General features: G+C 35.8%; 1 protein-coding gene across 7 annotated transcripts in view; it reads right to left on the minus strand.

The window, feature by feature from the left end:
* NRXN3 (neurexin 3) overlaps positions 1-15,369 on the minus strand; it is a 2,203,380-nt gene that overhangs the window by 208,457 nt on the left and 1,979,554 nt on the right. For 3 of the 7 annotated variants that reach the window (XM_006884638.1, XM_006884641.1, XM_006884639.1), the window contains one exon: positions 4,016-4,323. In XM_006884638.1, the coding sequence (XP_006884700.1) occupies positions 4,016-4,323 (308 nt within the window). Of the gene's footprint in view, positions 1-4,015; positions 4,324-8,937; positions 9,028-15,369 lie in introns of all 7 variants that reach the window. The other 4 variants (XM_006884635.1, XM_006884637.1, XM_006884640.1 and 1 more) reach the window with 3 other exon arrangements.

Below are 15,369 nucleotides of genomic sequence, written 5' to 3' on the forward strand. Positions count from 1 at the left end.
TAAAAAAATAAAATAAAATAAAAAACTTTGGAAAAAATGAGGTTATGGTCCCTTTTTTCTGAAACTAGGTAAACCCTATGACCACATTTACCAATAGAATATGGCAGAAGTGACACCATGCTGGTTTGCATTTTCAGAATGTAAAGACTAGCAAGCTCTACATCCTGTACCATGTGGCACTCTTTCTCCAAGCCTCTATCTTCCATTAGAATCCAACTGCTCCACTAAATAGACCACATGGAGAAGGCTTGGACTACATGACAAGGAGAACTGTTCCAACTGAACGCTTTCCAGTCAACCAACCAGTGTGCAAAGTCGGCTCCAGGTGAGCACAGCCCTCAGCTGAACACCTCTGAGTGGCTCGATTTATCCCAAATGACTATCCAAGTTCTGGCCAAGTCTCACCCAAGAAATGATAAGATCTGGTGAAATGGGGGTCGGTGTGTTAGAGACAGGGACACTGGCTCAGAATAGGGCTAGGTTCGGAACTCATAGGATTGCTGTGAGTTGCAGGCTCATGACAAAGCACATAATGGCAGACAACAACGTGATTGCTGTTTGAACCCCTAAGGTATGCAAAAGTGTGATTCACAGTAACAGTTAGCTAGGATATATGATGCTGTTCAAAGTCATATAGCATGTATAAGAAAAAACTGGGTTTTAAACCTAGGTAAGCAGGCTGCAAGTTCATGCATTTAATCACTGTGTTATAGCCTTACCCTATTTCAAAGAAAATGACTTTTCAAAGACCCCGCTCATTCTGTTGAACAAACAACTTTCTTAAAGCTATGTTTCTTCATTGCTAAGTTATAATATGGGGTAAGACCATAGAGCTTGATTTTTTTTTCTCTGATTCATTAGTTAATATTTACTAAGTGCTTACTAAGTATCAGTCTTTTATTTCAGAATTGCCATCCACTCACCTATTTCTCTATTAATGTCTTCCCTTTTATTTTATTCAGGGGAGCCCCTGGAGATACTGTTTTAAAAGATAAGGTGAAGATCTGATACTCAAGCACCATAACTGTAATTTAACATAGTCCATGTCACTGCAAGTACTTCTACAGCTATGACGGCAACAAACTGGAGCATTAGAAAGATCAAAGCACTAATTACTTCCTGAAGACTCATGCATCACAGGGTCAAATCAAGTCAAGAACCATTTGTTCACATTCACACACAGTCAAAAGCAGCACGAAAAGCACTTCATCATTTTCCTTTGATCTGAAATCAACACTAGCGAAGACCCACCTGAAATGAACTGTTCAAAGGAGGTGCTTAGTTTAAGCTTTAAGAAATAATGGGGTTTTGAGTAGCCAGGTTTTTACACTTGTGAACTTTCGTGCTTATTTCATTGGAAGACGATCTTAGGGGCAGTCCTGCTTTGGCAATGCCATGGAGCAAAGAGGAGAGAAGACAGCAAGCATCATTTTGTAGATGGTAGAAGGTTGCACACATAGACAAGTCAGTGAATGAACGGATAGGAATTCCAGGCTTCCTCGCCTTTTCCTTGCCCCTCACTGAGCTATCTCCCGAAGAGCCAAGCATTGCGAACCTACTCACTTCACTGAAAAACTTCATCTGCACTGCTCCCTAAGCATTAGTGGCTCCTGGGACTGAGACTTGCACCAAAAGTCCCCAGCATCTATGCATTGTCTCAAAGCTCACATAGAACCTAAGGGTTGCTGTGCTTTCAGGTCCTGAAATGTTCTTTATGTAAGACTGTACTGTGCTTGACACAAGCACAGGCAAGCTTTTCAGTTTTCATGGAGCCCATGGGCTGAGTTCTAATGGCTACAAAAAGCAAAACTGTTGACAAAAAGCCATTTCCTTAGTGTATTTCTTTATAAAATAAACACGGGCGCGCGGGCGCGCTCAGACACACACACACACACACACACACACACACACACACACACACACACACACCCCATGAGGTTTTTTTATACAGCATGAGGTTTTTTTATACCTCATCCCAGTCTAGTTAACCCTAGTGAGGCTGTTGTTGGCTTTCCTCCGAGACTGAAAATTTACACACCCTTAAAACACCAAATATGGACAGATTTTAGAATCATTTTTACAGCCTTGGTAAAACCTAAAGGACAGACAAGGAGATGTAATCCAATTATTATTTGACTCCAGGGAAAACAGATACACATCAGAAGGGAGCTCTTGGAAAGGGCATCGTCCAGCTGTCCATGGCCTCTAAAATGACCACAAGCTCTAGGAAGCTCACAGTCACCATCCACAGGTGAAGACTTTACACCTTGGACACCACTTTTCTCCAGTAGTTCTGATTTACTCAGCTTACGGAAGGAGTTGAAAAGGCTACCTAATGTATTAGAATTTGTGTATTTTCTGAGGGAGAGAAAATCCCAAACAAATCATTAGCATAGTTTCATCAGGGAATCTCTGGATACAGTTAAATCATCCTGAACCAGGGGAGAATTCAGCCTTAAAAAGGACTAGGGGGCCCACCATCGCTGTACACAAAAAGCCATTTGCGCCTCTGCTTCCCATGGAGTTAGCACAATGTAGTCTGACAGAAACATAACACCTCAGCCAAGATCTGTGCAGACAGAACTATCCCTTCACTAACAATAAATAGATCTGCTCTTGAGCTGCGGAGAGTCATAATAGAAATATATATTATCTTTTATCTTCGTTTCGGCAAGTAGAGTGAAGTGTCAGGAGTTATTGCTTTAATATCAGTAGTGAAGGAGCTAATTTTTTCCCCCAGTATCTGTATAGGTATTCATGTTACAGCACATGTGACTATAAGATTGCTATGCTAACCAGGCTCATTGTAGCCTTTCTAAAACATATACGATTGCCCTGATAGCATCTTCAATATGTACAGCTGGAAATTGTTCCCTGTGGAGTCAGACAAAGCACTGTCTGGACATTTCTGTACAAAGAAAAGGGAAAGAGAAGACAACATTTTTCCGGCTACTTACACTTATTAAGTCAACTCAGAAGAATGCAAACACGTAAACCATTTAATTAATTATTAACTTTAAATTTACAATATCCATTGATGTCAATGGGAAAGGTTTGGCACAAATTCAGTCGAGTGCCCAGATAGCATCTCGAAACTAAAAAAGCAGAAGGGTCAAGTACTGATCTGCTGAATTTTCTATAAACACTGACGAAGGTAGAGACAATTTTCCTCACAAGAAGTGGGAATGTTTTCTTTCACGCCAAAGCATTTAAGGCTAATCACTCGATTAACCTCCTACCTCAAACTACCCGGATTTATAAATGTCAAGGGAGTCAGCAAAGTACTAAACTTTAACTTGGGTATAATTACGTTCAAGTAAAATAAAGAAGGAAATAAAAAACTTGCCAAAAAACCAAAACAAACAAAAATTCTGCAGAGCTAAATTCAAACCTTTAAATGTTCTAATGCAATTTGGAACTTGGTCAAATATAAAGGAAACAAAATGGACTCTCTCCGCCAACGCCCCCCCCCCAAAAATGACACGTGATGAATCAAGACTCAGTATCAAGCACAAAGAGAGTACTTGCACCTCTAGTTGCAATTGACCTTGATTTAATGGCGCCCATTGACCTCAATAATGAACAATTCCTATTCCAGCAAAGCTATCCGGAGGAGGAGAATAGAATTGAATAAGGATATAATCTTTAATGTGATAACACATTTTCCTTGCTCCCTGTTCCCTTTCTGCTATTTGAAAAGAAAACATAATAAAATAAGAGGAAGGAGTATTTCATACTGAAAGTGTTGCCCATTGCTCATTTTGAATAACAGTTTTACCATTTCAGTGATAAATACGATAGGAATAATAACCCACAAGAGCCACGAGACTTATAAGTTCTTTAGCAGTGACTTTGTCTCTCTCTACTCTTGGGTCTTATTAAAATGAATATCTGTGGGCATCCTTTCCACAAACAGAGCTGTAACTCAGACTCTTGAGTTATATGGCAACATTGACCATGATAGCAATAATTCAGAGACAAGAAAATGGAAATAACTATTCAGAGAAAGCCTTACCTGAATGCTGGCTGTGGAGCGATTTTTACGGGTGGTAGTGGTAGCCATTGTAGTTGTGGTTTCCATGACAGTGGTAGACATTTCCGGTGGCATGGAGGTGGTCTGTGTTGTTCCCAAGATTGATGGGACTTCTCCCACCAGCCGGACACTTCCATTGATTTTAATATTGGGGTTGTTCTCAGCTGCCATGTTCAGTACTTTCAAACCATCATAATAGAGCCCAGAAAGCTGGCCTTGGAACAGACGTCCTTTGTCCTTTCCTCCAATGGCTATTTGCGCCTGGGTGTTGAAGATGGTTAACTGCCGGCCTAGTGGGTTGGGTGGAGGAAACAATATTATTCCCATGCATTTTTTCTCTTTGCCTTACCTGGTCAGAATGGACCAGTTCTCACATCTGGCTTCCTTGAGCAACTGAAGAGGAGAAAATACGGTCACAAAAATTCAATGGACACTGGCAAGTAACATTTCACTATGGTTATCTCTTCCACTGTCTAGCTGAAAACGCCGTTTCTTAATTCTTGTGAAAAAGATATACTGATTGAATGATGAGCAGTAATACATTTTCTTGTGTATATCATTTTGAGTGACAGAAACTTCCTAACCATATGACAGAATAAACTATTACATTGATGTTTTAAATCTACAATGATACATAAGGTGAATTAAAAGAATTATGTCTGATAGCAAAAAAAAAAAAATCAGTGAGGTTATTGAGAACATTACATTTTTTAAAAAGTTTTGCAAGTTAAATCGAGTTAAAATTAAATTCTGGATAAGAACCTTGGAATCATTGTATACTTTTAAATTTGAACATTTTACTTGCCAAACACCTCACATCTTAATAATCTTCATAACATGTAATTTTATATCTACATTTGGTTTCCAGTAAACACCATGAGAGACCATTTCCTACTTCTATTACCTTTTTTGTTGACATTGTGACCGCATAACTAAATCATTTTCTAAGAAATGGAAAATAAGCATTGGTAATGCTATTTAGGGAAAATAAAATGAAAAATATACCATTTAGAATAATTGAATTTTTAAAGTACAGTGGTACTAATGTTGAAAGTAATAAATAAAAATTTCTAAAAGTACACAGAAGTATGTTAGTATATTGAAAAATACAGAATATCAACACTTCACCTTACCTAGATTTCCTTCTTGGGAACTATTTATGATTTCTTTCTTTTAGAAAGAAAACTATCAGAATAAAATAAAACTATGGCAGAATAAATTTTAGAAATATGTAATTTAACATATTTCTTTATAATTACTTCTACTTAGAAAGAATTCTCCAAAAAGTCTAGTATTTCCCACAAAAATTCAAACTACTTTTTAAAACTTATAGCAATATATTAGGACATAAACTTGCTAAGGTTTTCTATGCTATCATTTCCTAGGATTACTTCCTTCTGGTTTTCCAAAAGGGGGGGGGAATTAACTTGCTAAAGTAATTAGATATATTCCTTTTAAATTTTTCTCTGCTTTAATCAAATAATGTAGCACTCATTTTTAATCTAATCAACCAGATTATTTGGGGGGGGGGGAACCCAGTTGAAAACAATTCTACATTGTTTTGCTTATTTAATAAAAGGTGGTATATATTTAAAAGCTGATATTTTTGCTGTACACCCATCAATATTAAAGAAGTGTATTGTGATGTTTGAAATCTTTAACTTTAATTACTATTATGTGGTCTTCAAAATTATGGCTATTTCTCCTTAAACCCTTGGAGTGTAATCTGGAACTGAAATCATAAGAATAGAAGAATTAGAAGAAAAGGAGAAATGTGTCTACTCACATGGGGCTCCTGCAAAAAGAGTCATTGTTGCACATTTAGACAACTCTTAAGAGTCTATTACTCCCAAATGCTTATGCAAATTCAAGAGAATATTTACTTTTATTCTCATCATGACATTATGTAGTAAAGCCTGGGGCCCCCAAACAAGCAGCCATCCAAAATAAATAGCAAGAAATATGGGCTCCAGGCTCTATATCTTAGTGTTTTGCATTAAATTTCTTATATTAGTGTTAAGAAAGAGAGACCCAAGGATGAGCAATGAAACATGTGCATGGGACACTGATAAAATTGTTAGATGCACAAACATTTATCAGCTCCTACTATATGCTATTATAGCGTGATAAATCTACTAAAGCATGCTCTTGCGACCTAATGGTAAGAAGCTGTGCTTGATCCCGAAGGAATGGGGTTCAAATCCACCAGCTGCTTTGTAGGAGAAGGATGGGCAATCTCCTCTTGTTCAATTTACTGCCTCTGAAAATCTGCTGGGAGGTGGTGTGTGTTGGTCAGTTATGAGTTGGTTCCCACTTGACAGCACACAACAACAACAATATATTTTGAAGGATTTGAGGGACTGACAGGACAAAGTTTCCTTTTATCATTTGATGAAGAATTAATTCTTAAAATCAACATTAAATTTCATTATTCTCATTCCTCATTTAATCCTATTTTTATCATGTAAAAAAATATACAAATATGTCTATAGGATGTATTACACAGTCTTAAAATTGTTCCACCATCAATAATACAAAATTTGGTTTTAAAAAAGGGGCATCTTTCATCTTTATACTAGTTACTTAATTTGTATGTTATAACACCAGTAAAGGATTTAGAAAAGATTACATTTTGTTTTGTTTCAGATTCTCATACTCCTAGAAGTCATTAATTGTTACCTCCTTTGGACATCAAGTTCACATGCTTCTTAAATTAAATCTCTGCACATTTCCAGTCAGCTTGCTCAAAGACTAATTAATTAAACCTCAGAACACCCTTGAGGAACAAGCAGTATTATTTCTTCTGTCTCAGATGGGAAATTTGAGATATGGGGAGGTTAAGTGGATTGCCTAAGGCCAGGAAGTCAGTCAATACTAGACTGAGACAGCAAAGAGGCCTGAGGGTGCTGTGACCCAATGAGCTTCCTCAATGACAGAAACGATTCAAAGAGCCATTCCTGGTGTATCTGCCTAATGATTCATCTATAGCTACCTTTGTACTCATTGTTTTAGAGATTTTTGGTAAATAAGCTGTATTCCTTGTGAAAGCAAATTTAGCTAGGCAGAGGAAGAGGTAAATAAAACTACAGCAGGAATAGATGTTACTCACCCAAATTATTTTAAAAAGTGATTCCAGTTAAAATCATGAAGAAGTTCATAGTTTGCAAATTATTATTTCATTAACATATACATATATTAAATACCCATATTTTTATTAACAAACTACAATGCATCCCTCCATCCGACCTCAGCCACCCCTACCCCTATCCCAATGCCTCTTCTTCTTGTAGACTTAAAATGTCCTGTTTGAAAATCAACTGATAATAGGCTATGATAAGAAAAACTGAAAACCTAATAATAGGCTGATAATGGTTCATACAAATGAAAATGCCTGGCATGCTATTAAACTTAGACTTCAAAAGGCAATGGAGAAGAAAAAAAAATAGTATTAACATAAAATTAAAAGAAATGAAAAGTTCTCTCAGGCACATGAGACTCAGACATGCATCTAGGTTTTTTCTTCCTTTTTAAAAAGTGAGGCAATCATTGTCTTTAATGTTAAAGGGACTTTATAAGCTAGTGATTACTGAACAAAATTATTTGCTTTTTAGAGTTAGTCTTAATTTATTTTTTAATTAGACCACATGCATTAAAAGCAGGGCAAACAGTTAAGACCCAGTGAGGATTTTCAGTGTTTATGAAGGTCCAAATATCTTCACCCAACTTTAAAATTGTAGTAATTCTTAAGTTTGTCTTTTTTTAGGGGTATGCTATTTTATCCAATTACTTTTTTAAAAAGTGTGTGTATATGTATATATATATGAGTGTGTGTAAGTGTATATATGCACATACATATGTGTGTGTATATATATACACACACACACATATGCATATAAATATAAATCTCCGTTAAATTTCTACAAACGTTGAGAATTTAACATCTTAAGAATTGCTTGTATTGACTAGCTCAGAAAAAACAGAATAGAGTTTTAAAAATATACAACTTTGTTCATTAAAAGACAAGAGTTTTCATCCTACCTAACAAAGGTCACACAGAAAATTCAAACATCAGTTATAACCGCTGCCCTCTTTTATTCAGAGTGGTGATTGTCTCCAGCAAATCAGAACCTGCTGTTTTGCCTGCCCAAAGTCCTGCCCTTTCCAAACCATGCTCTTAGCCAGGTACACTTTTGTTGTGTAAAAATTCAGTACACAAGGGTACCAAGCAACCAAAGCGTAACATAAATGTGTTTCTTTCCTTTTTTGTTTTAGTCAGCATCTAGGACACAATCTCTTTAGGAAATATTTTTGCCTCTATAGGTTTGAACTTAAAGGCAAAATTTAGTCCTCTTTTTTGTGTGTGTTTTTTGGTTTGTTTGTTTAAAAAGAAATGCTTAAAAAATTGCCCCCCTTCTTTTACATTTGTTTTAAGCAATTTTAATTTATGAGTCAATCTATAATATTTGTTTGTTTGTTTGTTTTAGCCATGCTACAGGTTGTAAAGCCAAAACAGCCTCAAGGTGTAACTTTTAAAAGTCCTTTTCAAATACCTTTAGGAAACTTTAGTGTGAGAGGTAATTTAAAAGAAATTAACAAATAAAGTCATGCAGTGGTTAAATTGCCATAATACATTTCTGTTTTAGAGGCTCTCGGAATTTCCTCTTTGTGACTGGCACACTGACAGCAAGTTGCATGTTAGTCCCTTTAACTGTATTTTAATGGCAATGTATTACAGCATGATTTATCAACATATGGCAGGTGGAAGCTGACAGAAATTATAATGAAAATTAAAACAGTCATTTATGCAGCAGGCGATTATCATTTAAGAAACATTTATTTGCAGGCTTTAAAAATGAGGGTTTAGAATCAAATGGTTTTAAAATGAAAGTTTTAACAACCGTTACCTTTTTCTTGCAGCCACTCTTCTACGGGTCGGTTATATTTGAAGGGGATTTTCTGTTTTACCATTTGGAAGCGTTCATTATCAGTGTTGCCTTTAAAGTTTAAAAAACAGCTTAAAGAACAATCTGAAAAGTCAAGACGTCATTATAAAAAACATTCTAGGGTTTTTTGGATGGTTTTATGAGGTTTTTTTAAGAGGTAGATATCAATTTATCTTTAGGAGAGGTGGATTTGAAGTCACCCCGCCCTCAGGGGACAATGTGGAGGTCAGGTTAGTCCATAGCCATGCAGTGTTCCATATGCTCTGAAAACGGGACCTGGAGAAGTAGCAAGGATCTTGGCCATTCATAGGGATGCATTTCCCTTCATTCCTTTCCATCTCTGCCCACTCACACCTTAATTGGACCAATTTACCCAGAAAGATCAACTTGACCCACGTGTAATTTAACTGACATCATATGCTTTTTAGTCACATTACTCTATTGTACCCCTTTAGGATTTGAAATGACTTTTATTCTGCCAGGAAAAAAGCCAAGGAAGGTAATCTAAGCTTTGATGGCAAAGGGACAGATCTAAATTCATGTAGGAAGGTCTGACTGCATACCATCAATGCTAAATACATAAGGTACCACAGATGGCTACGTTGCTATGCTATTCTTTTGCCTATAGATTCGTCCCCAGTTCAAAGAAGGGAACCAAAAGTAACTATTTTGGAATGAAAGTAATCATAAATATATTGGCATGATAGTACTTGATTTTTGAGCACCTGATATTACTATCAGTAGATCCCGACCTTCTGTTTCCCCACCTCCCTTATTCCTTCCCTTTTTGTGATGGATCTTTCCTGAACACTATCCATTTTCTTTATCCTGTCAGTTACCTCATTCAGCCAGGAAATGTCTGGTTAAGTTTGAGACTCAAATACAATGCTTCAATAGTATATCTCCTTCTCCTCCATTAAATCTACTATTAACAACCCTAGATGGTTTCTCTAATTAGAATAGGCTTGGAGAGTGATGCGTAGAAGGAAAGCCTTAGTAAAAATATTTTGTCACTCTTGGCATGTCACTTATTGGCATGATGAATTAATTAACACCGATCATGGCTTTTTGTGAAAACTACTACTATCTATGGCTTTCTGTGAAAAGTAGTATTATGCAAAAATAGAAGATGGCCACAGCAAATTTCAAAATGCAAGATTATATTATGTAACTGCCAAACTAGAAGAGTTTACACAATTGTCAAGTTACTGACAATCATGGCCCAGCTATGTTAGCACTTCACTTTGACCATCACACACGTGTGCACAAGAGTTGAGATAGCAGATTTTCACTATCGTTGTAAATATAAAATGTTGGATAATGAGATTAGGAATAGGTGAGGAGCAGGTGTACCTCAAATCACAAAATAAAGGAATTGTTCTTTGGGTACTGCTCTTGTCTCTCAATGTTACATCAATAAAGCAGAAACTAGTGAACTAGTAACTCATCACTCTTGACTCATTTGATTCATATATTAAAACAGGGAATTTCATTCCAAATTGCCAACAATAAATAACAATTTCAAAAAGGGAGCCTGGAAACATTTACACAAAAAGTTCAAGTGCTATAAAGAATGCTAGCTTTGACTTTAACATCAAAGCAAGAGAATGGAGGCACTGCAATCTTAGAGCAACCTCTAAATAGGCAGCCTATTGTCTAAGATGATCCCACGTGTGACTAAAGTGGGACCTCTTCCTGGGGTTTGGGGAGGATGTGGAGGTCCTGGGGCAAGAACACTGTAGACAGAGGTCATTTTCCAGTGCCTCTATTCCCTTTCTCTAATGATCAGCTTCTATGAAGGTGATTTGACTATTAAAGAGTGAAAATTAGCAAGACTTCCTGAAGAAAGCAACTATGAATCTGCTCCCAGAACAGTTCACAGGACTCATATCTGCTTTGGCATACATCATTTCTACTAAAAAGAAAAACAAGGAATTTAGGAAGGATATCAGAAAGACTCCTTTTTGTTTCTTCAAGAAGTCCAAGGTGAGAGAAATAATTAGTCTATTCCTTAGAGATTATTGCGATGGTGTTCAGATATCTAAAATTCTGTGAATCAAACTATAGTTGGGCAAACTCTCAGATAAATATTTCAATAGAAAAGAAGCAGGTTCTTTTATGGAAATAACCTACAGCTACAACTTTAATCCTTCTCTACAGGTAATAGACATCACCAAGATCTCACTCATCCCCACAGTCCTTGTTTTCGTTCAAGTTTTAGCTGCAGCAGAAATGGGAAATCAGTTGCACCTGGTCTACCTAGAATAGCTCCAATTGCCACTCTACATAGAGACTTCTCTACATAGCATTTGGCCCTGAACTTTAAATATAGTACTAAACTTCTTTCCACCTATTGTAAAATATATTAGAAAGTCAATAGCAAATATAAAGTTAATCATTCATAGCGATAAAAGTTTCAATTTACTAGCATTATATATACTTCAAATAAATTAAGAAGTGGCATTTATTTATTTCTTTAAAATCCACTTTGCTTGGCCTCCCTAGGGAATCCCTCAGTCTGCTCTCTTTCAAATGATAAGGTATAATAGAAAATCATTTGGGGATATGATACAGGCTGGAAGATGCTTTCATCACCTTGAATAGTCTGGTAAGTGACATACTGGAAAGACTGCATAGCCATGATTCAACCATAGACCATTGTGAAAGTCAGAGAGTCCTTCTTCTCCACCTCAGCTTTAAAGACATTTAGAAAATAAGTTTTAAGTTCTCCATTCCAGATAGATAGTATCTGACACTAATGATAGTCATCTTGCATACTGTTAAAATGCTGTGAAAGACAGAAGGTCATCTGGAAAAACCAAATTGGTTTAAATTGCCACATTAACATTGATCTTAGTCTCTTTTCATGTTCTTGTTGGTTTTTATTTTAATTTATCTCAAACATTAGTAAGAACTAGTTTAGAAACATGTGCATGATAATGAGCTCATTTGCCCCTAGCCCCATTTGCTAGACTGATTGAAGAACAAACAACTTTCTAAGAAGTCCTAGACAGAGGCTACTCTGATCCCTGAGCAAACCTACTCAAATCCATATACATTCGTATCAAACAGTTAAAACATTCACTTACACATTTCATAGAGCAACCAGTATGAAAATTTAAACAAAGAGTGAAATCAATTTTTCAACAGAAAGTGATGCCATCCTTAAAAATGAGTGGTCTTGTGAATAATAATGTCATTAAAAAGAAGAGTGTGTATATTACTTATTAGACTAAAAAATAGTAATAACTACAGCTCTCAATCACACACACAAAAAATCTAAACACTATACAAAATACTTGTAAGTAATAATCAGTTATCAAACTCCTTACATGTGTCTAGCACTCACACACTTAGGACTAAATTGTAGGAGAAAAAGCATTAGTTACACTTCATCCTAGTTAAAGTAGTGGTTTGTATGTATGTACACTTATTTTCAGGTATGCTTATGAATAATTTAGTCAAAAATTAAGAGTTACGTACTGTTAATGCTACTATAGTTATTTGCATTTGGATGATTGGTTCTACCAACAAATATTTCAACTTCTGGAGACAGATATACCATGCACTAATTATGTAAGATGTTACAAAGAGAAGACTCTTTTTTGAGGAAATATCCTCAAGGCCCAACTGGTTCATACACATAAGCTTCAACCTTTATACAGAATGACCTTATATTTCCTATATGTGGATTAATCAATTAAAAATAAAAAGAGAAATAAAAGATGATAAAATAAAGAGAGCAAATTGGTTCCTGAATAATCAATCTTTAAGGACTTGAAAATTATTCACAAAACAGTGGAAATTCCTTCAGATGAAGAACTGAGAGTACTTTATGCAATTCTCTCTCTCTCTCTCTCTCTCTCTCTCTCTCTCTCTCTCTCTCTATGTGTGTGAGAGAGAGAGAGTGTGTGTGTGTGTGTCTTATACTCTCTTGTTTCAAACATGGGTTTTTCTCATTAGATGTTCTTTCACTTTTCTAAGAACCTTAACCAATATAGCATTGGAGTTAAGAACATGGGCTTTGAAGACAGACTTGGTTTTTAGTTCTAGCTTTGCTAGAACTTGAGTTCAATTTGATAACTGGGTGAGCTTTGGCAAGTTCTTGAGCCTCAGTTTCCACATTCCCAATTCATCACAGAGCTTCATGATGGGAGGTAGAGCACATGTATAGAATCTGGTATATAAAACAGTCCATGTATTTATTTTGTTAATATTAATATGAAACATGTTTCCTAATGATTAAATGAGGGTACAGTAGCCTAATGATTTAAAATTTTTATCACTCTTTCATATAAAAGTTGACCTGTTATTGTGGTAGAAGCATTTGGATTCTGAAAAATAGGTTGCTTTTATTTAATTAACAATCAGGCATAAGTAGTTTGGTCATTTCTATTTCACTAACAACCAATTGTGGGTTGGCAGCCTCTTTAAGCCAATTAAGTCCAGGTGGGTGGGCCTTTACATTAAAAGTTGAACAGGCCCTCCAGCCTATGGTCCTCAGGGTTTATGTGAAGACTGATTTGGTCTTAAAGTTACAAACTAAATTAGTAGGTTTTGTGTTTTTGAAGAGCATTGTTCTACTTGGTACAGCACTTGTCTGTCAGTTTGCTATACTAAGATAACTTGTGGGTTGCTGTGATACTGAAAGCTATTGCCTCTGGTCTGTCAAATGACAAGAGGGTTACCGATGGTAGAGAGGTTTTACTAGAGCTCCAAATTTAAAACAGACAAGGAAGTGGGATTGGCCATCTATTTCTTAAATAACAGGCTTCTGAAAACCCTATGAACAGTAGAACATGGATTGTTAAAGTAGTGTAATTGTAGAGCCCAGAAGTCAGTTGAAAAGTAAAACTTTTTTTATAGTTATGCAATCCCTTTCCCCAAGAATGAATTAGAAGGGAGAGGGTGGGCAGGGAGAAAAAGGCAACAATGAATGACTGGAAACCTTAAGTCTCTGTAAACCTTCTTTAAAATAAATAAAAAAAGGTCAGTTGAAATGAGGAAATATAATGACAAACATTGTTTAACAACTGGAACATGGAATATACGTAGCTTGAATGTTGAGAAACTAGAAATTGTAAAAAATGAAATGTGGAACACATGAATAGCAACACACTAAGCAGTAATGAGATGAGATACACTAGCTTTGGCCAGTTTGAATCAGATAATCACATGGTATACTATGTTGGGAACGAAAAACAGAAGAAGAATGGTGGTGCATTTATAGTCAAAAAGTCCATTCTGAAATACACTGTGTTGAGTTATCAGATATTGTTCACATATGAGGAATACCTGTTAATATGACTATTATTGAAATATATGTTCCTACATACAAAGCCAAAGAGGGAGAAATTGAGAATTTTTTACCAAATCTTTCAGTCTGAAATTGACCAAACATGCAATCAATATGCATTTATGATATTTGGTGAATGAATGCAAAAGTTGGAAAAAGTGAAGAAGAAATAGTAGTTGGAAAATATGAGCTTAGTGACAGAAATGAGGCTGGAAATAGAATGATCAAATTTAGTATTTTTAATGATTTATTCATTGAAAATACATTTCCCAAAAGACACAAATAGGGATTTTACACATGGGCTTCACCAGAGGGGCTGCATAGGGATCAAATTGACTATATCTGCAGAAGAAATCATTAAAGAAGTTCAGTATTGTCAGTCAAAATTAGGTCATAAACACAGTGTATCAGACTTACTCACGAGCAAGTTCAAATTGAGGCTCAATAAAATGGAAGTAAGTCCATGAAAACCAAGATATGATCTTGACTCTATTCTATCTGAATTTGAAGATCATCTTAAAGTAGGTTTGAAGCATTGTACATAAATGATCAAAGACCAGATGAGTTATAGGATGATATCAAGAATATCATCTATAAAGAAAGCAAAAAGTTCATTACAAAGACCAAGAAAGAAAAAAATTAAAGCAGAAGAAATTAGAAAAATTGCACTAGAATGTCAAGAAACCAAAACAAACGGAAAACATACTGAAGTAGAGCTAAATAGAAGATTTCAAAGGGCATCTAAGGAGATAAAGCAAAGTAGTATAATGCAAGTTACAGAGAGCTGGAATTGTAGAATAAAAAGGGACAAATTCGCTCTGTATTTCTCAAGGTGAGAGAACTGAAAAAATGAATTAAAACCTCTAGTCGCAATATTGAAAGACACTATAGTCAATATAGTAAATGTACCAGAAAGCATCAAAAGAAGATAGAGAAAATGCACAGAATCACTATATGAAAAAAAAAACAACACCTGACTGACAGTGAAAATTCTCTGCAAGTACTACATGAGCAGGACCCAATGGAAATGAAAGAGGAAGTGGAAGCTGCATTGAAGGCATTGGCAAAAAATAAGGCCCCAGGAATCGATGGGATAC

Source organism: Elephantulus edwardii, unplaced genomic scaffold, assembly GCF_000299155.1.
Source record: "Elephantulus edwardii isolate Elephantulus edwardi_28Jun2011 unplaced genomic scaffold, EleEdw1.0 scaffold00037, whole genome shotgun sequence".
Lineage (NCBI taxonomy): Eukaryota > Metazoa > Chordata > Mammalia > Macroscelidea > Macroscelididae > Elephantulus > Elephantulus edwardii.